Consider the following 27,041-nt stretch of genomic DNA (forward strand, 5'->3'; position numbering starts at 1 on the left):
CATCAACCATTCTGCTATTACTTTCACTACACTGAGTTTCGATAGGTAACGTGATCACTACAGAATTTTGAAAACCAGGGAAAAGGGCTCAGTGAGGACTTACTCGGAGCAGTGCGCTGCCTTTTGAAATCTGATAGGCATTTCAAAATAAATATTTCAGTTATTTAGCTTGATCAATTTACCACAATCGACCAGTAATACCAAAGCTGAGTACACAATAAACATCCAGCTCACAGCAGCAATTCACATGAAATGTTTGAATTATCACACTCCACAGCATCTACTTTCTGGCAACTAAATAGAAATATTGTTTTGAAATGATGTGAATTGACTGCAATTAACAGTTACTATAATCTGTTCTCTTCACAGGTGGTCTCGGTCTAGGAGGTAAGAATCAAAAGTCACAATATCTCTTTTGGAAAACACAGTAAACTCCTGAAAAGGTGCTCTTTTGATAAATAAGTAAACTCCTGACAAGTAAACTTGGGCATCGAGGGAAAAGGGCTCAGTGAGGATTATTCGGAGCAGTGAGCTACCTTTTGAAATCTCATATTCATTCCAAAATAAATAGTTCAGTTATTTAGCTTGATCAATTTACCACAATCGAGGAGAAATACCAAATGTCAGTTTACAATAAACGTCCAGCTCACAGCAGCAATTCTCATGATTGTTTGCATTTTCAAACAATTCAGTTATCACACTCCACAGAATCTACTTTCTGACACTAAATCGAAATATTCTTGTGAAATGTAATTAATGTTGATTGACTGCACTCAACAGTTACAATAATCTGTTCTCTTCACAGCTGGTTATGGTTACGGTCTTGGAGGTAAGAATCAGAATTCACATTATCTCCTCCTTAAACCTACATCTGGGTCTCTACAGAGTTCTGCGACAGATCAGAGACCATTCTATGCCCCCAAAACACTCCTCGTAAATAGTATTTCCCTATCCTCTTTTGGTAAATACAGTAAATTCCTGATGAGGTGCTCTTTTGATAAATAAGTAAACTCATGACAAGTAAACCAGGGAAAAGGGCTCAGTGAGGACTTACTCGGAGCAGTGCGCTGCCTTTTGAAATCTGATCGGCATTTCAAAATGAACATTTCAGTTATTTAGCTTGGTCCATTTACCACAATCCACCAATAATACCAAATGTGAGATGACCATTAATGTCCAGCTCACAGCAGCAATTCTCATGATTGTTTGCATTTTCAAACAGTTCAGTTATCACACTCCACAGAATCTACTTTCTGACACTAAATCGAAATACTGTTGTGAAATGTGAAGTGATGTTGATTGACGGCACTTAACAGTTACTAAAATCTGTTCTCTTCACAGCTGGTGTCGGTCTAGGAGGTAAGAATCAAAAGTCACAATATCTCTTATTCCACAATATTCCTGAGATGATATCCCCGATGTCAGTCGCACGCTCCTCACATCTCTGGTCAGACCGCTATCACCGGAGATAATCCTCTATCACTGCGGATAATCCTCTGTCACGAGTGATAATCTACTTTCTGGCACAAAATATCAATATTGTTATGAAATGTGAGGTGATGTTCATTCAGTCACAACTGTGAAGAGAACAGATACGATAATGTGTTCTCCTCACAGTTGTTCATGGTTACGGTCTTGGACGCAGGAATCAGAATGCACAATACCTTCCACCTTTTAAACCGATATCTGTCATTCCACAGAGTGCTGTGACAGATCACAAACTGTTCTATGCCCCCAAACACCGTGTGCAAATAGCATTTCCATATCCTCTTTTGGAAATCACAGTAAACTCCTGAGAAGGTGCTCTTTTGATAAATAAGAAAACTCCTGACAAGTCAACTTGTGACATCGAGGGAAAAGGGCTCAGTGTCGTGAAATGTGAAGTGATGTTGATTGACGGCACTTAACAGTTACCAAAATCTCTTCTCTTCACAGCTGGTGTCGGAGTCGGAAGTAAGATTCAAAAGTCACTATATCTCTTATTCCACTATATTCCTGAGATGATATCCCCAGATGTCATTCGCACGGTCCGCACATCTCTCGTCAGACCGCTATCACCCGGAATAATCCTCTGTCACTAGTGATAATCTACTTTCTGGCACAAAATATCAATATTGTTATGAAATGTGAGGTGATGTTCATTCAGTCACAACTGGGAAGAGAACAGATACCATAATCCGTTCTACTCACAGTTGGTTATGGTTACGGTCTTGGACGTAGGAATCAGAATTCACAATGTCTCCTGCCTTAAACCTATATCTGACATTCTACAGAGTTCTGCAACACATCACAGACCATTCTATGCCTCCAAAACAGTCTGTAACTAGCGTTTCCCTATCCTCTTTATGTAAACAAGTAAACTCCTGACAAGTAAACTTGTGGCATTGAGGAAAAAATGGCTCAGCGAGGACTAAGTCAGAGTAGTGAGCTTCTTCCTTTTGAAATCTGATAGGCATTTCAAAATAAATATTTCAGTTATTTAGCTTGATCAATTTACCACAATCGAGGAGAAATACCAAATGTCAGTTTACAATAAACGTCCAGCTCACAGCAGCAATTCTCATGATTGTTTGCATTTTCAAACAATTCAGTTATCACACTCCACAGAATCTACTTTCTGACACTAAATCGAAATATTCTTGTGAAATGTAATTAATGTTGATTGACTGCACTCAACAGTTACAATAATCTGTTCTCTTCACAGCTGGTTATGGTTACGGTCTTGGAGGTAAGAATCAGAATTCACATTATCTCCTCCTTAAACCTACATCTGGGTCTCTACAGAGTTCTGCGACAGATCAGAGACCATTCTATGCCCCCAAAACACTCCTCGTAAATAGTATTTCCCTATCCTCTTTTGGTAAATACAGTAAATTCCTGATGAGGTGCTCTTTTGATAAATAAGTAAACTCATGACAAGTAAACCAGGGAAAAGGGCTCAGTGAGGACTTACTCGGAGCAGTGCGCTGCCTTTTGAAATCTGATCGGCATTTCAAAATAAACATTTCAGTTATTTAGCTTGGTCCATTTACCACAATCCACCAATAATACCAAATGTGAGATGACCATTAATGTCCAGCTCACAGCAGCAATTCTCATGATTGTTTGCATTTTCAAACAGTTCAGTTATCACACTCCACAGAATCTACTTTCTGACACTAAATCGAAATAATGTTGTGAAATGTGAAGTGATGTTGATTGACGGCACTTAACAGTTACTAAAATCTGTTCTCTTCACAGCTGGTGTCGGTCTAGGAGGTAAGAATCAAAAGTCACAATATCTCTTATTCCACAATATTCCTGAGATGATATCCCCGATGTCAGTCGCACGCTCCTCACATCTCTGGTCAGACCGCTATCACCGGAGATAATCCTCTATCACTGCGGATAATCCTCTGTCACGAGTGATAATCTACTTTCTGGCACAAAATATCAATATTGTTATGAAATGTGAGGTGATGTTCATTCAGTCACAACTGGGAAGAGAACAGATACGATAATGTGTTCTCCTCACAGTTGGTTATGGTTACGGTCTTGGACGCAGGAATCAGAATGCACAATACCTTCCACCTTTTAAACCGATATCTGTCATTCCACAGAGTGCTGTGACAGATCACAAACTGTTCTATGCCCCCAAACACCGTGTGCAAATAGCATTTCCATATCCTCTTTTGGAAATCACAGTAAACTCCTGAGAAGGTGCTCTTTTGATAAATAAGAAAACTCCTGACAAGTCAACTTGTGACATCGAGGGAAAAGGGCTCAGTGTCGTGAAATGTGAAGTGATGTTGATTGACGGCACTTAACAGTTACCAAAATCTCTTCTCTTCACAGCTGGTGTCGGAGTCGGAAGTAAGATTCAAAAGTCACTATATCTCTTATTCCACTATATTCCTGAGATGATATCCCCAGATGTCATTCGCACGGTCCGCACATCTCTCGTCAGACCGCTATCACCCGGAATAATCCTCTGTCACTAGTGATAATCTACTTTCTGGCACAAAATATCAATATTGTTATGAAATGTGAGGTGATGTTCATTCAGTCACAACTGTGAAGAGAACAGATACTATAATCCGTTCTCCTCACAGTTGGTTATGGCTACTGTCTTGGACGTAGGAATCAGAATTCACAATGTCTCCTGCCTTAAACCTATATCTGACATTCTACAGAGTTCTGCAACACATCACAGACCATTCTATGCCTCCAAAACAGTCTGTAACTAGCGTTTCCCTATCCTCTTTATGTAAACAAGTAAACTCCTGACAAGTAAACTTGTGGCATTGAGGAAAAAATGGCTCAGCGAGGACTAAGTCAGAGTAGTGAGCTTCTTCCTTTTGAAATCTGATAGGCATTTCAAAATAAATATTTCAGTTATTTAGCTTGATCAATTTACCACAATCGACCAGTAATACCAAAGCTGAGTATACAATAAACATCCAGCTCACAGCAGCAATTCACATGAAATGTTTGAATTATCACACTCCACAGCATCTACTTTCTGGCAACTAAATAGAAATATTGTTTTGAAATGATGTGAATTGACTGCAATTAACAGTTACTATAACCTGTTCTCTTCACAGGTGGTCTCGGTCTAGGAGGTAAGAATCAAAAGTCACAATATCTCTTTTGGAAAACACAGTAAACTCCTGAAAAGGTGCTCTTTTGATAAATAAGTAAACTCCTGACAAGTAAACTTGGGCATCGAGGGAAAAGGGCTCAGTGAGGATTATTCGGAGCAGTGAGCTACCTTTTGAAATCTCATATTCATTCCAAAATAAATAGTTCAGTTATTTAGCTTGATCAATTTACCACAATCGAGGAGAAATACCAAATGTCAGTTTACAATAAACGTCCAGCTCACAGCAGCAATTCTCATGATTGTTTGCATTTTCAAACAATTCAGTTATCACACTCCACAGAATCTACTTTCTGACACTAAATCGAAATATTCTTGTGAAATGTAATTAATGTTGATTGACTGCACTCAACAGTTACAATAATCTGTTCTCTTCACAGCTGGTTATGGTTACGGTCTTGGAGGTAAGAATCAGAATTCACATTATCTCCTCCTTAAACCTACATCTGGGTCTCTACAGAGTTCTGCGACAGATCAGAGACCATTCTATGCCCCCAAAACACTCCTCGTAAATAGTATTTCCCTATCCTCTTTTGGTAAATACAGTAAATTCCTGATGAGGTGCTCTTTTGATAAATAAGTAAACTCATGACAAGTAAACCAGGGAAAAGGGCTCAGTGAGGACTTACTCGGAGCAGTGCGCTGCCTTTTGAAATCTGATCGGCATTTCAAAATAAACATTTCAGTTATTTAGCTTGGTCCATTTACCACAATCCACCAATAATACCAAATGTGAGATGACCATTAATGTCCAGCTCACAGCAGCAATTCTCATGATTGTTTGCATTTTCAAACAGTTCAGTTATCACACTCCACAGAATCTACTTTCTGACACTAAATCGAAATACTGTTGTGAAATGTGAAGTGATGTTGATTGACGGCACTTAACAGTTACTAAAATCTGTTCTCTTCACAGCTGGTGTCGGTCTAGGAGGTAAGAATCAAAAGTCACAATATCTCTTATTCCACAATATTCCTGAGATGATATCCCCGATGTCAGTCGCACGCTCCTCACATCTCTGGTCAGACCGCTATCACCGGAGATAATCCTCTATCACTGCTGATAATCCTCTGTCACGAGAGATAATCTACTTTCTGGCACAAAATATCAATATTGTTATGAAATGTGAGGTGATGTTCATTCAGTCACAACTGTGAAGAGAACAGATACGATAATGTGTTCTCCTCACAGTTGGTTATGGTTACGGTCTTGGACGCAGGAATCAGAATGCACAATACCTTCCACCTTTTAAACCGATATCTGTCATTCCACAGAGTGCTGTGACAGATCACAAACTGTTCTATGCCCCCAAACACCGTGTGCAAATAGCATTTCCATATCCTCTTTTGGAAATCACAGTAAACTCCTGAGAAGGTGCTCTTTTGATAAATAAGAAAACTCCTGACAAGTCAACTTGTGACATCGAGGGAAAAGGGCTCAGTGTCGTGAAATGTGAAGTGATGTTGATTGACGGCACTTAACAGTTACCAAAATCTCTTCTCTTCACAGCTGGTGTCGGAGTCGGAAGTAAGATTCAAAAGTCACTATATCTCTTATTCCACTATATTCCTGAGATGATATCCCCAGATGTCATTCGCACGGTCCGCACATCTCTCGTCAGACCGCTATCACCCGGAATAATCCTCTGTCACTAGTGATAATCTACTTTCTGGCACAAAATATCAATATTGTTATGAAATGTGAGGTGATGTTCATTCAGTCACAACTGTGAAGAGAACAGATACTATAATCCGTTCTCCTCACAGTTGGTTATGGTTACTGTCTTGGACGTAGGAATCAGAATTCACAATGTCTCCTGCCTTAAACCTATATCTGACATTCTACAGAGTTCTGCAACACATCACAGACCATTCTATGCCTCCAAAACAGTCTGTAACTAGCGTTTCCCTATCCTCTTTATGTAAACAAGTAAACTCCTGACAAGTAAACTTGTGGCATTGAGGAAAAAATGGCTCAGCGAGGACTAAGTCAGAGTAGTGAGCTTCTTCCTTTTGAAATCTGATAGGCATTTCAAAATAAATATTTCAGTTATTTAGCTTGATCAATTTACCACAATCGACCAGTAATACCAAAGCTGAGTATACAATAAACATCCAGCTCACAGCAGCAATTCACATGAAATGTTTGAATTATCACACTCCACAGCATCTACTTTCTGGCAACTAAATAGAAATATTGTTTTGAAATGATGTGAATTGACTGCAATTAACAGTTACTATAATCTGTTCTCTTCACAGGTGGTCTCGGTCTAGGAGGTAAGAATCAAAAGTCACAATATCTCTTTTGGAAAACACAGTAAACTCCTGAAAAGGTGCTCTTTTGATAAATAAGTAAACTCCTGACAAGTAAACTTGGGCATCGAGGGAAAAGGGCTCAGTGAGGATTATTCGGAGCAGTGAGCTACCTTTTGAAATCTCATATTCATTCCAAAATAAATAAATAAATCAGTTACTAAAATCTGTTCTCTTCACAGCTGGTGTCGGTCTAGGAGGTAAGAATCAAAAGTCACAATATCTCTTATTCCACAATATTCCTGAGATGATATCCCCGATGTCAGTCGCACGCTCCTCACATCTCTGGTCAGACCGCTATCACCGGAGATAATCCTCTATCACTGCGGATAATCCTCTGTCACGAGTGATAATCTACTTTCTGGCACAAAATATCAATATTGTTATGAAATGTGAGGTGATGTTCATTCAGTCACAACTGGGAAGAGAACAGATACGATAATGTGTTCTCCTCACAGTTGGTTATGGTTACGGTCTTGGACGCAGGAATCAGAATGCACAATACCTTCCACCTTTTAAACCGATATCTGTCATTCCACAGAGTGCTGTGACAGATCACAAACTGTTCTATGCCCCCAAACACCGTGTGCAAATAGCATTTCCATATCCTCTTTTGGAAATCACAGTAAACTCCTGAGAAGGTGCTCTTTTGATAAATAAGAAAACTCCTGACAAGTCAACTTGTGACATCGAGGGAAAAGGGCTCAGTGTCGTGAAATGTGAAGTGATGTTGATTGACGGCACTTAACAGTTACCAAAATCTCTTCTCTTCACAGCTGGTGTCGGAGTCGGAAGTAAGATTCAAAAGTCACTATATCTCTTATTCCACTATATTCCTGAGATGATATCCCCAGATGTCATTCGCACGGTCCGCACATCTCTCGTCAGACCGCTATCACCCGGAATAATCCTCTGTCACTAGTGATAATCTACTTTCTGGCACAAAATATCAATATTGTTATGAAATGTGAGGTGATGTTCATTCAGTCACAACTGGGAAGAGAACAGATACGATAATGTGTTCTCCTCACAGTTGTTCATGGTTACGGTCTTGGACGCAGGAATCAGAATGCACAATACCTTCCACCTTTTAAACCGATATCTGTCATTCCACAGAGTGCTGTGACAGATCACAAACTGTTCTATGCCCCCAAACACCGTGTGCAAATAGCATTTCCATATCCTCTTTTGGAAATCACAGTAAACTCCTGAGAAGGTGCTCTTTTGATAAATAAGAAAACTCCTGACAAGTCAACTTGTGACATCGAGGGAAAAGGGCTCAGTGTCGTGAAATGTGAAGTGATGTTGATTGACGGCACTTAACAGTTACCAAAATCTCTTCTCTTCACAGCTGGTGTCGGAGTCGGAAGTAAGATTCAAAAGTCACTATATCTCTTATTCCACTATATTCCTGAGATGATATCCCCAGATGTCATTCGCACGGTCCGCACATCTCTCGTCAGACCGCTATCACCCGGAATAATCCTCTGTCACTAGTGATAATCTACTTTCTGGCACAAAATATCAATATTGTTATGAAATGTGAGGTGATGTTCATTCAGTCACAACTGTGAAGAGAACAGATACTATAATCCGTTCTCCTCACAGTTGGTTATGGCTACTGTCTTGGACGTAGGAATCAGAATTCACAATGTCTCCTGCCTTAAACCTATATCTGACATTCTACAGAGTTCTGCAACACATCACAGACCATTCTATGCCTCCAAAACAGTCTGTAACTAGCGTTTCCCTATCCTCTTTATGTAAACAAGTAAACTCCTGACAAGTAAACTTGCGGCATTGAGGAAAAAATGGCTCAGCGAGGACTAAGTCAGAGTAGTGAGCTTCTTCCTTTTGAAATCTGATAGGCATTTCAAAATAAATATTTCAGTTATTTAGCTTGATCAATTTACCACAATCGACCAGTAATACCAAAGCTGAGTATACAATAAACATCCAGCTCACAGCAGCAATTCACATGAAATGTTTGAATTATCACACTCCACAGCATCTACTTTCTGGCAACTAAATAGAAATATTGTTTTGAAATGATGTGAATTGACTGCAATTAACAGTTACTATAACCTGTTCTCTTCACAGGTGGTCTCGGTCTAGGAGGTAAGAATCAAAAGTCACAATATCTCTTTTGGAAAACACAGTAAACTCCTGAAAAGGTGCTCTTTTGATAAATAAGTAAACTCCTGACAAGTAAACTTGGGCATCGAGGGAAAAGGGCTCAGTGAGGATTATTCGGAGCAGTGAGCTACCTTTTGAAATCTCATATTCATTCCAAAATAAATAGTTCAGTTATTTAGCTTGATCAATTTACCACAATCGAGGAGAAATACCAAATGTCAGTTTACAATAAACGTCCAGCTCACAGCAGCAATTCTCATGATTGTTTGCATTTTCAAACAATTCAGTTATCACACTCCACAGAATCTACTTTCTGACACTAAATCGAAATATTCTTGTGAAATGTAATTAATGTTGATTGACTGCACTCAACAGTTACAATAATCTGTTCTCTTCACAGCTGGTTATGGTTACGGTCTTGGAGGTAAGAATCAGAATTCACATTATCTCCTCCTTAAACCTACATCTGGGTCTCTACAGAGTTCTGCGACAGATCAGAGACCATTCTATGCCCCCAAAACACTCCTCGTAAATAGTATTTCCCTATCCTCTTTTGGTAAATACAGTAAATTCCTGATGAGGTGCTCTTTTGATAAATAAGTAAACTCATGACAAGTAAACCAGGGAAAAGGGCTCAGTGAGGACTTACTCGGAGCAGTGCGCTGCCTTTTGAAATCTGATCGGCATTTCAAAATAAACATTTCAGTTATTTAGCTTGGTCCATTTACCACAATCCACCAATAATACCAAATGTGAGATGACCATTAATGTCCAGCTCACAGCAGCAATTCTCATGATTGTTTGCATTTTCAAACAGTTCAGTTATCACACTCCACAGAATCTACTTTCTGACACTAAATCGAAATAATGTTGTGAAATGTGAAGTGATGTTGATTGACGGCACTTAACAGTTACTAAAATCTGTTCTCTTCACAGCTGGTGTCGGTCTAGGAGGTAAGAATCAAAAGTCACAATATCTCTTATTCCACAATATTCCTGAGATGATATCCCCGATGTCAGTCGCACGCTCCTCACATCTCTGGTCAGACCGCTATCACCGGAGATAATCCTCTATCACTGCGGATAATCCTCTGTCACGAGTGATAATCTACTTTCTGGCACAAAATATCAATATTGTTATGAAATGTGAGGTGATGTTCATTCAGTCACAACTGGGAAGAGAACAGATACGATAATGTGTTCTCCTCACAGTTGTTCATGGTTACGGTCTTGGACGCAGGAATCAGAATGCACAATACCTTCCACCTTTTAAACCGATATCTGTCATTCCACAGAGTGCTGTGACAGATCACAAACTGTTCTATGCCCCCAAACACCGTGTGCAAATAGCATTTCCATATCCTCTTTTGGAAATCACAGTAAACTCCTGAGAAGGTGCTCTTTTGATAAATAAGAAAACTCCTGACAAGTCAACTTGTGACATCGAGGGAAAAGGGCTCAGTGTCGTGAAATGTGAAGTGATGTTGATTGACGGCACTTAACAGTTACCAAAATCTCTTCTCTTCACAGCTGGTGTCGGAGTCGGAAGTAAGATTCAAAAGTCACTATATCTCTTATTCCACTATATTCCTGAGATGATATCCCCAGATGTCATTCGCACGGTCCGCACATCTCTCGTCAGACCGCTATCACCCGGAATAATCCTCTGTCACTAGTGATAATCTACTTTCTGGCACAAAATATCAATATTGTTATGAAATGTGAGGTGATGTTCATTCAGTCACAACTGTGAAGAGAACAGATACTATAATCCGTTCTCCTCACAGTTGGTTATGGCTACTGTCTTGGACGTAGGAATCAGAATTCACAATGTCTCCTGCCTTAAACCTATATCTGACATTCTACAGAGTTCTGCAACACATCACAGACCATTCTATGCCTCCAAAACAGTCTGTAACTAGCGTTTCCCTATCCTCTTTATGTAAACAAGTAAACTCCTGACAAGTAAACTTGCGGCATTGAGGAAAAAATGGCTCAGCGAGGACTAAGTCAGAGTAGTGAGCTTCTTCCTTTTGAAATCTGATAGGCATTTCAAAATAAATATTTCAGTTATTTAGCTTGATCAATTTACCACAATCGACCAGTAATACCAAAGCTGAGTATACAATAAACATCCAGCTCACAGCAGCAATTCACATGAAATGTTTGAATTATCACACTCCACAGCATCTACTTTCTGGCAACTAAATAGAAATATTGTTTTGAAATGATGTGAATTGACTGCAATTAACAGTTACTATAACCTGTTCTCTTCACAGGTGGTCTCGGTCTAGGAGGTAAGAATCAAAAGTCACAATATCTCTTTTGGAAAACACAGTAAACTCCTGAAAAGGTGCTCTTTTGATAAATAAGTAAACTCCTGACAAGTAAACTTGGGCATCGAGGGAAAAGGGCTCAGTGAGGATTATTCGGAGCAGTGAGCTACCTTTTGAAATCTCATATTCATTCCAAAATAAATAGTTCAGTTATTTAGCTTGATCAATTTACCACAATCGAGGAGAAATACCAAATGTCAGTTTACAATAAACGTCCAGCTCACAGCAGCAATTCTCATGATTGTTTGCATTTTCAAACAATTCAGTTATCACACTCCACAGAATCTACTTTCTGACACTAAATCGAAATATTCTTGTGAAATGTAATTAATGTTGATTGACTGCACTCAACAGTTACAATAATCTGTTCTCTTCACAGCTGGTTATGGTTACGGTCTTGGAGGTAAGAATCAGAATTCACATTATCTCCTCCTTAAACCTACATCTGGGTCTCTACAGAGTTCTGCGACAGATCAGAGACCATTCTATGCCCCCAAAACACTCCTCGTAAATAGTATTTCCCTATCCTCTTTTGGTAAATACAGTAAATTCCTGATGAGGTGCTCTTTTGATAAATAAGTAAACTCATGACAAGTAAACCAGGGAAAAGGGCTCAGTGAGGACTTACTCGGAGCAGTGCGCTGCCTTTTGAAATCTGATCGGCATTTCAAAATAAACATTTCAGTTATTTAGCTTGGTCCATTTACCACAATCCACCAATAATACCAAATGTGAGATGACCATTAATGTCCAGCTCACAGCAGCAATTCTCATGATTGTTTGCATTTTCAAACAGTTCAGTTATCACACTCCACAGAATCTACTTTCTGACACTAAATCGAAATAATGTTGTGAAATGTGAAGTGATGTTGATTGACGGCACTTAACAGTTACTAAAATCTGTTCTCTTCACAGCTGGTGTCGGTCTAGGAGGTAAGAATCAAAAGTCACAATATCTCTTATTCCACAATATTCCTGAGATGATATCCCCGATGTCAGTCGCACGCTCCTCACATCTCTGGTCAGACCGCTATCACCGGAGATAATCCTCTATCACTGCGGATAATCCTCTGTCACGAGTGATAATCTACTTTCTGGCACAAAATATCAATATTGTTATGAAATGTGAGGTGATGTTCATTCAGTCACAACTGGGAAGAGAACAGATACGATAATGTGTTCTCCTCACAGTTGTTCATGGTTACGGTCTTGGACGCAGGAATCAGAATGCACAATACCTTCCACCTTTTAAACCGATATCTGTCATTCCACAGAGTGCTGTGACAGATCACAAACTGTTCTATGCCCCCAAACACCGTGTGCAAATAGCATTTCCATATCCTCTTTTGGAAATCACAGTAAACTCCTGAGAAGGTGCTCTTTTGATAAATAAGAAAACTCCTGACAAGTCAACTTGTGACATCGAGGGAAAAGGGCTCAGTGTCGTGAAATGTGAAGTGATGTTGATTGACGGCACTTAACAGTTACCAAAATCTCTTCTCTTCACAGCTGGTGTCGGAGTCGGAAGTAAGATTCAAAAGTCACTATATCTCTTATTCCACTATATTCCTGAGATGATATCCCCAGATGTCATTCGCACGGTCCGCACATCTCTCGTCAGACCGCTATCACCCGGAATAATCCTCTGTCACTAGTGATAATCTACTTTCTGGCACAAAATATCAATATTGTTATGAAATGTGAGGTGATGTTCATTCAGTCACAACTGTGAAGAGAACAGATACTATAATCCGTTCTCCTCACAGTTGGTTATGGCTACTGTCTTGGACGTAGGAATCAGAATTCACAATGTCTCCTGCCTTAAACCTATATCTGACATTCTACAGAGTTCTGCAACACATCACAGACCATTCTATGCCTCCAAAACAGTCTGTAACTAGCGTTTCCCTATCCTCTTTATGTAAACAAGTAAACTCCTGACAAGTAAACTTGTGGCATTGAGGAAAAAATGGCTCAGCGAGGACTAAGTCAGAGTAGTGAGCTTCTTCCTTTTGAAATCTGATAGGCATTTCAAAATAAATATTTCAGTTATTTAGCTTGATCAATTTACCACAATCGACCAGTAATACCAAAGCTGAGTATACAATAAACATCCAGCTCACAGCAGCAATTCACATGAAATGTTTGAATTATCACACTCCACAGCATCTACTTTCTGGCAACTAAATAGAAATATTGTTTTGAAATGATGTGAATTGACTGCAATTAACAGTTACTATAACCTGTTCTCTTCACAGGTGGTCTCGGTCTAGGAGGTAAGAATCAAAAGTCACAATATCTCTTTTGGAAAACACAGTAAACTCCTGAAAAGGTGCTCTTTTGATAAATAAGTAAACTCCTGACAAGTAAACTTGGGCATCGAGGGAAAAGGGCTCAGTGAGGATTATTCGGAGCAGTGAGCTACCTTTTGAAATCTCATATTCATTCCAAAATAAATAGTTCAGTTATTTAGCTTGATCAATTTACCACAATCGAGGAGAAATACCAAATGTCAGTTTACAATAAACGTCCAGCTCACAGCAGCAATTCTCATGATTGTTTGCATTTTCAAACAATTCAGTTATCACACTCCACAGAATCTACTTTCTGACACTAAATCGAAATATTCTTGTGAAATGTAATTAATGTTGATTGACTGCACTCAACAGTTACAATAATCTGTTCTCTTCACAGCTGGTTATGGTTACGGTCTTGGAGGTAAGAATCAGAATTCACATTATCTCCTCCTTAAACCTACATCTGGGTCTCTACAGAGTTCTGCGACAGATCAGAGACCATTCTATGCCCCCAAAACACTCCTCGTAAATAGTATTTCCCTATCCTCTTTTGGTAAATACAGTAAATTCCTGATGAGGTGCTCTTTTGATAAATAAGTAAACTCATGACAAGTAAACCAGGGAAAAGGGCTCAGTGAGGACTTACTCGGAGCAGTGCGCTACCTTTTGAAATCTGATCGGCATTTCAAAATAAACATTTCAGTTATTTAGCTTGGTCCATTTACCACAATCCACCAATAATACCAAATGTGAGATGACCATTAATGTCCAGCTCACAGCAGCAATTCTCATGATTGTTTGCATTTTCAAACAGTTCAGTTATCACACTCCACAGAATCTACTTTCTGACACTAAATCGAAATAATGTTGTGAAATGTGAAGTGATGTTGATTGACGGCACTTAACAGTTACTAAAATCTGTTCTCTTCACAGCTGGTGTCGGTCTAGGAGGTAAGAATCAAAAGTCACAATATCTCTTATTCCACAATATTCCTGAGATGATATCCCCGATGTCAGTCGCACGCTCCTCACATCTCTGGTCAGACCGCTATCACCGGAGATAATCCTCTATCACTGCGGATAATCCTCTGTCACGAGTGATAATCTACTTTCTGGCACAAAATATCAATATTGTTATGAAATGTGAGGTGATGTTCATTCAGTCACAACTGGGAAGAGAACAGATACGATAATGTGTTCTCCTCACAGTTGTTCATGGTTACGGTCTTGGACGCAGGAATCAGAATGCACAATACCTTCCACCTTTTAAACCGATATCTGTCATTCCACAGAGTGCTGTGACAGATCACAAACTGTTCTATGCCCCCAAACACCGTGTGCAAATAGCATTTCCATATCCTCTTTTGGAAATCACAGTAAACTCCTGAGAAGGTGCTCTTTTGATAAATAAGAAAACTCCTGACAAGTCAACTTGTGACATCGAGGGAAAAGGGCTCAGTGTCGTGAAATGTGAAGTGATGTTGATTGACGGCACTTAACAGTTACCAAAATCTCTTCTCTTCACAGCTGGTGTCGGAGTCGGAAGTAAGATTCAAAAGTCACTATATCTCTTATTCCACTATATTCCTGAGATGATATCCCCAGATGTCATTCGCACGGTCCGCACATCTCTCGTCAGACCGCTATCACCCGGAATAATCCTCTGTCACTAGTGATAATCTACTTTCTGGCACAAAATATCAATATTGTTATGAAATGTGAGGTGATGTTCATTCAGTCACAACTGTGAAGAGAACAGATACTATAATCCGTTCTCCTCACAGTTGGTTATGGCTACTGTCTTGGACGTAGGAATCAGAATTCACAATGTCTCCTGCCTTAAACCTATATCTGACATTCTACAGAGTTCTGCAACACATCACAGACCATTCTATGCCTCCAAAACAGTCTGTAACTAGCGTTTCCCTATCCTCTTTATGTAAACAAGTAAACTCCTGACAAGTAAACTTGTGGCATTGAGGAAAAAATGGCTCAGCGAGGACTAAGTCAGAGTAGTGAGCTTCTTCCTTTTGAAATCTGATAGGCATTTCAAAATAAATATTTCAGTTATTTAGCTTGATCAATTTACCACAATCGACCAGTAATACCAAAGCTGAGTATACAATAAACATCCAGCTCACAGCAGCAATTCACATGAAATGTTTGAATTATCACACTCCACAGCATCTACTTTCTGGCAACTAAATAGAAATATTGTTTTGAAATGATGTGAATTGACTGCAATTAACAGTTACTATAACCTGTTCTCTTCACAGGTGGTCTCGGTCTAGGAGGTAAGAATCAAAAGTCACAATATCTCTTTTGGAAAACACAGTAAACTCCTGAAAAGGTGCTCTTTTGATAAATAAGTAAACTCCTGACAAGTAAACTTGGGCATCGAGGGAAAAGGGCTCAGTGAGGATTATTCGGAGCAGTGAGCTACCTTTTGAAATCTCATATTCATTCCAAAATAAATAGTTCAGTTATTTAGCTTGATCAATTTACCACAATCGAGGAGAAATACCAAATGTCAGTTTACAATAAACGTCCAGCTCACAGCAGCAATTCTCATGATTGTTTGCATTTTCAAACAATTCAGTTATCACACTCCACAGAATCTACTTTCTGACACTAAATCGAAATATTCTTGTGAAATGTAATTAATGTTGATTGACTGCACTCAACAGTTACAATAATCTGTTCTCTTCACAGCTGGTTATGGTTACGGTCTTGGAGGTAAGAATCAGAATTCACATTATCTCCTCCTTAAACCTACATCTGGGTCTCTACAGAGTTCTGCGACAGATCAGAGACCATTCTATGCCCCCAAAACACTCCTCGTAAATAGTATTTCCCTATCCTCTTTTGGTAAATACAGTAAATTCCTGATGAGGTGCTCTTTTGATAAATAAGTAAACTCATGACAAGTAAACCAGGGAAAAGGGCTCAGTGAGGACTTACTCGGAGCAGTGCGCTACCTTTTGAAATCTGATCGGCATTTCAAAATAAACATTTCAGTTATTTAGCTTGGTCCATTTACCACAATCCACCAATAATACCAAATGTGAGATGACCATTAATGTCCAGCTCACAGCAGCAATTCTCATGATTGTTTGCATTTTCAAACAGTTCAGTTATCACACTCCACAGAATCTACTTTCTGACACTAAATCGAAATAATGTTGTGAAATGTGAAGTGATGTTGATTGACGGCACTTAACAGTTACTAAAATCTGTTCTCTTCACAGCTGGTGTCGGTCTAGGAGGTAAGAATCAAAAGTCACAATATCTCTTATTCCACAATATTCCTGAGATGATATCCCCGATGTCAGTCGCACGCTCCTCACATCTCTGGTCAGACCGCTATCACCGGAGATAATCCTCTATCACTGCGGATAATCCTCTGTCACGAGTGATAATCTACTTTCTGGCACAAAATATCAATATTGTTATGAAATGTGAGGTGATGTTCATTCAGTCACAACTGGGAAGAGAACAGATACGATAATGTGTTCTCCTCACAGTTGTTCATGGTTACGGTCTTGGACGCAGGAATCAGAATGCACAATACCTTCCACCTTTTAAACCGATATCTGTCATTCCACAGAGTGCTGTGACAGATCACAAACTGTTCTATGCCCCCAAACACCGTGTGCAAATAGCATTTCCATATCCTCTTTTGGAAATCACAGTAAACTCCTGAGAAGGTGCTCTTTTGATAAATAAGAAAACTCCTGACAAGTCAACTTGTGACATCGAGGGAAAAGGGCTCAGTGTCGTGAAATGTGAAGTGATGTTGATTGACGGCACTTAACAGTTACCAAAATCTCTTCTCTTCACAGCTGGTGTCGGAGTCGGAAGTAAGATTCAAAAGTCACTATATCTCTTATTCCACTATATTCCTGAGATGATATCCCCAGATGTCATTCGCACGGTCCGCACATCTCTCGTCAGACCGCTATCACCCGGAATAATCCTCTGTCACTAGTGATAATCTACTTTCTGGCACAAAATATCAATATTGTTATGAAATGTGAGGTGATGTTCATTCAGTCACAACTGTGAAGAGAACAGATACTATAATCCGTTCTCCTCACAGTTGGTTATGGCTACTGTCTTGGACGTAGGAATCAGAATTCACAATGTCTCCTGCCTTAAACCTATATCTGACATTCTACAGAGTTCTGCAACACATCACAGACCATTCTATGCCTCCAAAACAGTCTGTAACTAGCGTTTCCCTATCCTCTTTATGTAAACAAGTAAACTCCTGACAAGTAAACTTGCGGCATTGAGGAAAAAATGGCTCAGCGAGGACTAAGTCAGAGTAGTGAGCTTCTTCCTTTTGAAATCTGATAGGCATTTCAAAATAAATATTTCAGTTATTTAGCTTGATCAATTTACCACAATCGACCAGTAATACCAAAGCTGAGTATACAATAAACATCCAGCTCACAGCAGCAATTCACATGAAATGTTTGAATTATCACACTCCACAGCATCTACTTTCTGGCAACTAAATAGAAATATTGTTTTGAAATGATGTGAATTGACTGCAATTAACAGTTACTATAACCTGTTCTCTTCACAGGTGGTCTCGGTCTAGGAGGTAAGAATCAAAAGTCACAATATCTCTTTTGGAAAACACAGTAAACTCCTGAAAAGGTGCTCTTTTGAAAAATAAGTAAACTCCTGACAAGTAAACTTGGGCATCGAGGGAAAAGGGCTCAGTGAGGATTATTCGGAGCAGTGAGCTACCTTTTGAAATCTCATATTCATTCCAAAATAAATAGTTCAGTTATTTAGCTTGATCAATTTACCACAATCGAGGAGAAATACCAAATGTCAGTTTACAATAAACGTCCAGCTCACAGCAGCAATTCTCATGATTGTTTGCATTTTCAAACAATTCAGTTATCACACTCCACAGAATCTACTTTCTGACACTAAATCGAAATATTCTTGTGAAATGTAATTAATGTTGATTGACTGCACTCAACAGTTACAATAATCTGTTCTCTTCACAGCTGGTTATGGTTACGGTCTTGGAGGTAAGAATCAGAATTCACATTATCTCCTCCTTAAACCTACATCTGGGTCTCTACAGAGTTCTGCGACAGATCAGAGACCATTCTATGCCCCCAAAACACTCCTCGTAAATAGTATTTCCCTATCCTCTTTTGGTAAATACAGTAAATTCCTGATGAGGTGCTCTTTTGATAAATAAGTAAACTCATGACAAGTAAACCAGGGAAAAGGGCTCAGTGAGGACTTACTCGGAGCAGTGCGCTGCCTTTTGAAATCTGATCGGCATTTCAAAATAAACATTTCAGTTATTTAGCTTGGTCCATTTACCACAATCCACCAATAATACCAAATGTGAGATGACCATTAATGTCCAGCTCACAGCAGCAATTCTCATGATTGTTTGCATTTTCAAACAGTTCAGTTATCACACTCCACAGAATCTACTTTCTGACACTAAATCGAAATAATGTTGTGAAATGTGAAGTGATGTTGATTGACGGCACTTAACAGTTACTAAAATCTGTTCTCTTCACAGCTGGTGTCGGTCTAGGAGGTAAGAATCAAAAGTCACAATATCTCTTATTCCACAATATTCCTGAGATGATATCCCCGATGTCAGTCGCACGCTCCTCACATCTCTGGTCAGACCGCTATCACCGGAGATAATCCTCTATCACTGCGGATAATCCTCTGTCACGAGTGATAATCTACTTTCTGGCACAAAATATCAATATTGTTATGAAATGTGAGGTGATGTTCATTCAGTCACAACTGGGAAGAGAACAGATACGATAATGTGTTCTCCTCACAGTTGTTCATGGTTACGGTCTTGGACGCAGGAATCAGAATGCACAATACCTTCCACCTTTTAAACCGATATCTGTCATTCCACAGAGTGCTGTGACAGATCACAAACTGTTCTATGCCCCCAAACACCGTGTGCAAATAGCATTTCCATATCCTCTTTTGGAAATCACAGTAAACTCCTGAGAAGGTGCTCTTTTGATAAATAAGAAAACTCCTGACAAGTCAACTTGTGACATCGAGGGAAAAGGGCTCAGTGTCGTGAAATGTGAAGTGATGTTGATTGACGGCACTTAACAGTTACCAAAATCTCTTCTCTTCACAGCTGGTGTCGGAGTCGGAAGTAAGATTCAAAAGTCACTATATCTCTTATTCCACTATATTCCTGAGATGATATCCCCAGATGTCATTCGCACGGTCCGCACATCTCTCGTCAGACCGCTATCACCCGGAATAATCCTCTGTCACTAGTGATAATCTACTTTCTGGCACAAAATATCAATATTGTTATGAAATGTGAGGTGATGTTCATTCAGTCACAACTGTGAAGAGAACAGATACTATAATCCGTTCTCCTCACAGTTGGTTATGGCTACTGTCTTGGACGTAGGAATCAGAATTCACAATGTCTCCTGCCTTAAACCTATATCTGACATTCTACAGAGTTCTGCAACACATCACAGACCATTCTATGCCTCCAAAACAGTCTGTAACTAGCGTTTCCCTATCCTCTTTATGTAAACAAGTAAACTCCTGACAAGTAAACTTGCGGCATTGAGGAAAAAATGGCTCAGCGAGGACTAAGTCAGAGTAGTGAGCTTCTTCCTTTTGAAATCTGATAGGCATTTCAAAATAAATATTTCAGTTATTTAGCTTGATCAATTTACCACAATCGACCAGTAATACCAAAGCTGAGTATACAATAAACATCCAGCTCACAGCAGCAATTCACATGAAATGTTTGAATTATCACACTCCACAGCATCTACTTTCTGGCAACTAAATAGAAATATTGTTTTGAAATGATGTGAATTGACTGCAATTAACAGTTACTATAACCTGTTCTCTTCACAGGTGGTCTCGGTCTAGGAGGTAAGAATCAAAAGTCACAATATCTCTTTTGGAAAACACAGTAAACTCCTGAAAAGGTGCTCTTTTGATAAATAAGTAAACTCCTGACAAGTAAACTTGGGCATCGAGGGAAAAGGGCTCAGTGAGGATTATTCGGAGCAGTGAGCTACCTTTTGAAATCTCATATTCATTCCAAAATAAATAGTTCAGTTATTTAGCTTGATCAATTTACCACAATCGAGGAGAAATACCAAATGTCAGTTTACAATAAACGTCCAGCTCACAGCAGCAATTCTCATGATTGTTTGCATTTTCAAACAATTCAGTTATCACACTCCACAGAATCTACTTTCTGACACTAAATCGAAATATTCTTGTGAAATGTAATTAATGTTGATTGACTGCACTCAACAGTTACAATAATCTGTTCTCTTCACAGCTGGTTATGGTTACGGTCTTGGAGGTAAGAATCAGAATTCACATTATCTCCTCCTTAAACCTACATCTGGGTCTCTACAGAGTTCTGCGACAGATCAGAGACCATTCTATGCCCCCAAAACACTCCTCGTAAATAGTATTTCCCTATCCTCTTTTGGTAAATACAGTAAATTCCTGATGAGGTGCTCTTTTGATAAATAAGTAAACTCATGACAAGTAAACCAGGGAAAAGGGCTCAGTGAGGACTTACTCGGAGCAGTGCGCTACCTTTTGAAATCTGATCGGCATTTCAAAATAAACATTTCAGTTATTTAGCTTGGTCCATTTACCACAATCCACCAATAATACCAAATGTGAGATGACCATTAATGTCCAGCTCACAGCAGCAATTCTCATGATTGTTTGCATTTTCAAACAGTTCAGTTATCACACTCCACAGAATCTACTTTCTGACACTAAATCGAAATAATGTTGTGAAATGTGAAGTGATGTTGATTGACGGCACTTAACAGTTACTAAAATCTGTTCTCTTCACAGCTGGTGTCGGTCTAGGAGGTAAGAATCAAAAGTCACAATATCTCTTATTCCACAATATTCCTGAGATGATATCCCCGATGTCAGTCGCACGCTCCTCACATCTCTGGTCAGACCGCTATCACCGGAGATAATCCTCTATCACTGCGGATAATCCTCTGTCACGAGTGATAATCTACTTTCTGGCACAAAATATCAATATTGTTATGAAATGTGAGGTGATGTTCATTCAGTCACAACTGGGAAGAGAACAGATACGATAATGTGTTCTCCTCACAGTTGTTCATGGTTACGGTCTTGGACGCAGGAATCAGAATGCACAATACCTTCCACCTTTTAAACCGATATCTGTCATTCCACAGAGTGCTGTGACAGATCACAAACTGTTCTATGCCCCCAAACACCGTGTGCAAATAGCATTTCCATATCCTCTTTTGGAAATCACAGTAAACTCCTGAGAAGGTGCTCTTTTGATAAATAAGAAAACTCCTGACAAGTCAACTTGTGACATCGAGGGAAAAGGGCTCAGTGTCGTGAAATGTGAAGTGATGTTGATTGACGGCACTTAACAGTTACCAAAATCTCTTCTCTTCACAGCTGGTGTCGGAGTCGGAAGTAAGATTCAAAAGTCACTATATCTCTTATTCCACTATATTCCTGAGATGATATCCCCAGATGTCATTCGCACGGTCCGCACATCTCTCGTCAGACCGCTATCACCCGGAATAATCCTCTGTCACTAGTGATAATCTACTTTCTGGCACAAAATATCAATATTGTTATGAAATGTGAGGTGATGTTCATTCAGTCACAACTGTGAAGAGAACAGATACTATAATCCGTTCTCCTCACAGTTGGTTATGGCTACTGTCTTGGACGTAGGAATCAGAATTCACAATGTCTCCTGCCTTAAACCTATATCTGACATTCTACAGAGTTCTGCAACACATCACAGACCATTCTATGCCTCCAAAACAGTCTGTAACTAGCGTTTCCCTATCCTCTTTATGTAAACAAGTAAACTCCTGACAAGTAAACTTGCGGCATTGAGGAAAAAATGGCTCAGCGAGGACTAAGTCAGAGTAGTGAGCTTCTTCCTTTTGAAATCTGATAGGCATTTCAAAATAAATATTTCAGTTATTTAGCTTGATCAATTTACCACAATCGACCAGTAATACCAAAGCTGAGTATACAATAAACATCCAGCTCACAGCAGCAATTCACATGAAATGTTTGAATTATCACACTCCACAGCATCTACTTTCTGGCAACTAAATAGAAATATTGTTTTGAAATGATGTGAATTGACTGCAATTAACAGTTACTATAACCTGTTCTCTTCACAGGTGGTCTCGGTCTAGGAGGTAAGAATCAAAAGTCACAATATCTCTTTTGGAAAACACAGTAAACTCCTGAAAAGGTGCTCTTTTGATAAATAAGTAAACTCCTGACAAGTAAACTTGGGCATCGAGGGAAAAGGGCTCAGTGAGGATTATTCGGAGCAGTGAGCTACCTTTTGAAATCTCATATTCATTCCAAAATAAATAGTTCAGTTATTTAGCTTGATCAATTTACCACAATCGAGGAGAAATACCAAATGTCAGTTTACAATAAACGTCCAGCTCACAGCAGCAATTCTCATGATTGTTTGCATTTTCAAACAATTCAGTTATCACACTCCACAGAATCTACTTTCTGACACTAAATCGAAATATTCTTGTGAAATGTAATTAATGTTGATTGACTGCACTCAACAGTTACAATAATCTGTTCTCTTCACAGCTGGTTATGGTTACGGTCTTGGAGGTAAGAATCAGAATTCACATTATCTCCTCCTTAAACCTACATCTGGGTCTCTACAGAGTTCTGCGACAGATCAGAGACCATTCTATGCCCCCAAAACACTCCTCGTAAATAGTATTTCCCTATCCTCTTTTGGTAAATACAGTAAATTCCTGATGAGGTGCTCTTTTGATAAATAAGTAAACTCATGACAAGTAAACCAGGGAAAAGGGCTCAGTGAGGACTTACTCGGAGCAGTGGAAATCTGATCGGCAGTTCAAAATAAACATTTCAGTTATTCAGCTTGGTCCATTCACCACAATCCACCAATAATACCAAATGTGAGATGACCATTAATGTCCAGCTCACAGCAGCAATTCTCATGATTGTTTGCATTTTCAAACAGTTCAGTTATCACACTCCACAGAATCTACTTTCTGACACTAAATCGAAATAATGTTGTGAAATGTGAAGTGATGTTGATTGACGGCACTTAACAGTTACTAAAATCTGTTCTCTTCACAGCTGGTGTCGGTCTAGGAGGTAAGAATCAAAAGTCACAATATCTCTTATTCCACAATATTCCTGAGATGATATCCCCGATGTCAGTCGCACGCTCCTCACATCTCTGGTCAGACCGCTATCACCGGAGATAATCCTCTATCACTGCGGATAATCCTCTGTCACGAGTGATAATCTACTTTCTGGCACAAAATATCAATATTGTTATGAAATGTGAGGTGATGTTCATTCAGTCACAACTGTGAAGAGAACAGATACGATAATGTGTTCTCCTCACAGTTGTTCATGGTTACGGTCTTGGACGCAGGAATCAGAATGCACAATACCTTCCACCTTTTAAACCGATATCTGTCATTCCACAGAGTGCTGTGACAGATCACAAACTGTTCTATGCCCCCAAACACCGTGTGCAAATAGCATTTCCATATCCTCTTTTGGAAATCACAGTAAACTCCTGAGAAGGTGCTCTTTTGATAAATAAGAAAACTCCTGACAAGTCAACTTGTGACATCGAGGGAAAAGGGCTCAGTGTCGTGAAATGTGAAGTGATGTTGATTGACGGCACTTAACAGTTACCAAAATCTCTTCTCTTCACAGCTGGTGTCGGAGTCGGAAGTAAGATTCAAAAGTCACTATATCTCTTATTCCACTATATTCCTGAGATGATATCCCCAGATGTCATTCGCACGGTCCGCACATCTCTCGTCAGACCGCTATCACCCGGAATAATCCTCTGTCACTAGTGATAATCTACTTTCTGGCACAAAATATCAATATTGTTATGAAATGTGAGGTGATGTTCATTCAGTCACAACTGTGAAGAGAACAGATACTATAATCCGTTCTCCTCACAGTTGGTTATGGCTACTGTCTTGGACGTAGGAATCAGAATTCACAATGTCTCCTGCCTTAAACCTATATCTGACATTCTACAGAGTTCTGCAACACATCACAGACCATTCTATGCCTCCAAAACAGTCTGTAACTAGCGTTTCCCTATCCTCTTTATGTAAACAAGTAAACTCCTGACAAGTAAACTTGCGGCATTGAGGAAAAAATGGCTCAGCGAGGACTAAGTCAGAGTAGTGAGCTTCTTCCTTTTGAAATCTAATAGGCATTTCAAAATAAATATTTCAGTTATTTAGCTTGATCAATTTACCACAATCGACCAGTAATACCAAAGCTGAGTATACAATAAACATCCAGCTCACAGCAGCAATTCACATGAAATGTTTGAATTATCACACTCCACAGCATCTACTTTCTGGCAACTAAATAGAAATATTGTTTTGAAATGATGTGAATTGACTGCAATTAACAGTTACTATAACCTGTTCTCTTCACAGGTGGTCTCGGTCTAGGAGGTAAGAATCAAAAGTCACAATATCTCTTTTGGAAAACACAGTAAACTCCTGAAAAGGTGCTCTTTTGATAAATAAGTAAACTCCTGACAAGTAAACTTGGGCATCGAGGGAAAAGGGCTCAGTGAGGATTATTCGGAGCAGTGAGCTACCTTTTGAAATCTCATATTCATTCCAAAATAAATAGTTCAGTTATTTAGCTTGATCAATTTACCACAATCGAGGAGAAATACCAAATGTCAGTTTACAATAAACGTCCAGCTCACAGCAGCAATTCTCATGATTGTTTGCATTTTCAAACAATTCAGTTATCACACTCCACAGAATCTACTTTCTGACACTAAATCGAAATATTCTTGTGAAATGTAATTAATGTTGATTGACTGCACTCAACAGTTACAATAATCTGTTCTCTTCACAGCTGGTTATGGTTACGGTCTTGGAGGTAAGAATCGGAATTCACATTATCTCCTCCTTAAACCTACATCTGGGTCTCTACAGAGTTCTGCGACAGATCAGAGACCATTCTATGCCCCCAAAGCACTCCTAGTTGGGTGTCATTCGCATACGTGTAGTTGACCTCATGTTTGCGCATTATGACCAAGGAGCAAACAGATATTGAAGGAGGGGGGCCCAGGACAGAGCCCTGAGGAACGCCGCACAGGTGCGAGACTGGAGGAGTCCTGTAGCTCAGTGGTTAGAGCACTCGCTTTCCAAGCGAGAGACCTGAGTTCAATTCCAGGCACAGGGTGAAACCTTGGGCAAGTTTTCTTACTCCACACAGAGCCTAATAATAATCCCTCCAAAACCAAAACCAATAATAAATTTGTCATTTTCAATCTATGACTGTTTGTGGGACATTGCTGTGCGCAATTGACTGCCGCGTTCGCCCACAAATATACAGTCAATTCACTTTACAGTGTGTTCTGTGAAGCGCTTTGGGACGTCCTCCCGACGTGAAAAGCGCTATATCAAATGCAAGGATTATTATTATTATTATAAACCGTTTTTGAAAATGAAGTGGAGGCAGTGTGAGAGGTAGAATTCAAGGATAGCACTGTGAAGGTTGAGATGAGAAGAGGGGCAGAGGATAGAGTAGTCAATGGTGTCAAAGTCAGCAGAAAGTTCAGAGGGAGCCCTGGTCGCAGATGGACAGAATGTCATTTGTCACTTTGACCAGAGCTGTTTCTGTGCTGTGGGCGGATGGAAACCCAATTGGAGGGATTCGTGAAGGGAGAAGAAGGAGCGAAGCTGGGAAGCAAATCGTTCCAGGATCTTGGAGGGGAAAGGTTGGAGTTGGGGCGGCAGTTTGAAAGCAGGGATGGGTCCAGGGAGGGGTTTTACGGATTGGAGTGATGATGGCCGTTTTTAAAGGGGTGGGAACGGTGCCAGTGGAAGAGAGAGGTTTATGATGTCTGTCACTAGAGGGGCAAGGATGTGGAGCTGGGAGGTAAGAAGAGAGGTAAGGATGGGGTCGAGGGAACAGGAGGTCCGTTTCAAATTGGTTATAATGTGGTGAGAGAGGAGTGGGAGAGGGGTTCAAAGGTGTAGAGGCAGGGATGGGTAGGGGTCGGGGTGTGAGGGGGGAGATGTCAAACAAAACAGCAAGACAGCATTGACTCCATTCCGATTTTTAATTACCAGAGGTATCAGTAGAAGTAACTTAGGGATTCTGCTTACAGGCCTGAAAGGAGTATAGTCAAGTTATTTCTGTTGTTATGAAATGTGGACTGATATTTATTCAGTGTGGTTAATATTTATTCAATTGTGTTGCTTTCAC

At 39.6% G+C, this 27,041-nt stretch overlaps 1 protein-coding gene across 1 annotated transcript in view; it reads left to right on the forward strand.

Annotated features, from left to right (window-relative positions):
* The window catches only part of LOC103190958 (fibroin heavy chain-like), a 108,720-nt gene extending 82,880 nt beyond the window's left edge, over nt 1-25,840 (forward strand). The window contains exons 16-55 of the mRNA XM_042345323.1: nt 806-829; nt 3,241-3,258; nt 3,835-3,852; nt 4,584-4,601; nt 5,020-5,043; nt 5,556-5,573; nt 6,150-6,167; nt 6,899-6,916; nt 7,135-7,152; nt 7,729-7,746; nt 9,053-9,070; nt 9,489-9,512; nt 10,025-10,042; nt 10,619-10,636; nt 11,368-11,385; nt 11,804-11,827; nt 12,340-12,357; nt 12,934-12,951; nt 13,683-13,700; nt 14,119-14,142; nt 14,655-14,672; nt 15,249-15,266; nt 15,998-16,015; nt 16,434-16,457; nt 16,970-16,987; nt 17,564-17,581; nt 18,313-18,330; nt 18,749-18,772; nt 19,285-19,302; nt 19,879-19,896; nt 20,628-20,645; nt 21,064-21,087; nt 21,600-21,617; nt 22,194-22,211; nt 22,943-22,960; nt 23,379-23,402; nt 23,904-23,921; nt 24,498-24,515; nt 25,247-25,264; nt 25,683-25,840. Of these exons, the coding sequence (XP_042201257.1) occupies nt 806-829; nt 3,241-3,258; nt 3,835-3,852; nt 4,584-4,601; nt 5,020-5,043; nt 5,556-5,573; nt 6,150-6,167; nt 6,899-6,916; nt 7,135-7,152; nt 7,729-7,746; nt 9,053-9,070; nt 9,489-9,512; nt 10,025-10,042; nt 10,619-10,636; nt 11,368-11,385; nt 11,804-11,827; nt 12,340-12,357; nt 12,934-12,951; nt 13,683-13,700; nt 14,119-14,142; nt 14,655-14,672; nt 15,249-15,266; nt 15,998-16,015; nt 16,434-16,457; nt 16,970-16,987; nt 17,564-17,581; nt 18,313-18,330; nt 18,749-18,772; nt 19,285-19,302; nt 19,879-19,896; nt 20,628-20,645; nt 21,064-21,087; nt 21,600-21,617; nt 22,194-22,211; nt 22,943-22,960; nt 23,379-23,402; nt 23,904-23,921; nt 24,498-24,515; nt 25,247-25,264; nt 25,683-25,840 (914 nt within the window). The remainder of the gene's footprint in view (nt 1-805; nt 830-3,240; nt 3,259-3,834; nt 3,853-4,583; nt 4,602-5,019; nt 5,044-5,555; nt 5,574-6,149; nt 6,168-6,898; nt 6,917-7,134; nt 7,153-7,728; nt 7,747-9,052; nt 9,071-9,488; nt 9,513-10,024; nt 10,043-10,618; nt 10,637-11,367; nt 11,386-11,803; nt 11,828-12,339; nt 12,358-12,933; nt 12,952-13,682; nt 13,701-14,118; nt 14,143-14,654; nt 14,673-15,248; nt 15,267-15,997; nt 16,016-16,433; nt 16,458-16,969; nt 16,988-17,563; nt 17,582-18,312; nt 18,331-18,748; nt 18,773-19,284; nt 19,303-19,878; nt 19,897-20,627; nt 20,646-21,063; nt 21,088-21,599; nt 21,618-22,193; nt 22,212-22,942; nt 22,961-23,378; nt 23,403-23,903; nt 23,922-24,497; nt 24,516-25,246; nt 25,265-25,682) is intronic.
* Nucleotides 25,841-27,041: the final 1,201 nt, after the last annotated feature.

Source organism: Callorhinchus milii, unplaced genomic scaffold (assembly GCF_018977255.1).
Source record: "Callorhinchus milii isolate IMCB2004 unplaced genomic scaffold, IMCB_Cmil_1.0 Scaffold41, whole genome shotgun sequence".
Classification (NCBI taxonomy): domain Eukaryota; kingdom Metazoa; phylum Chordata; class Chondrichthyes; order Chimaeriformes; family Callorhinchidae; genus Callorhinchus; species Callorhinchus milii.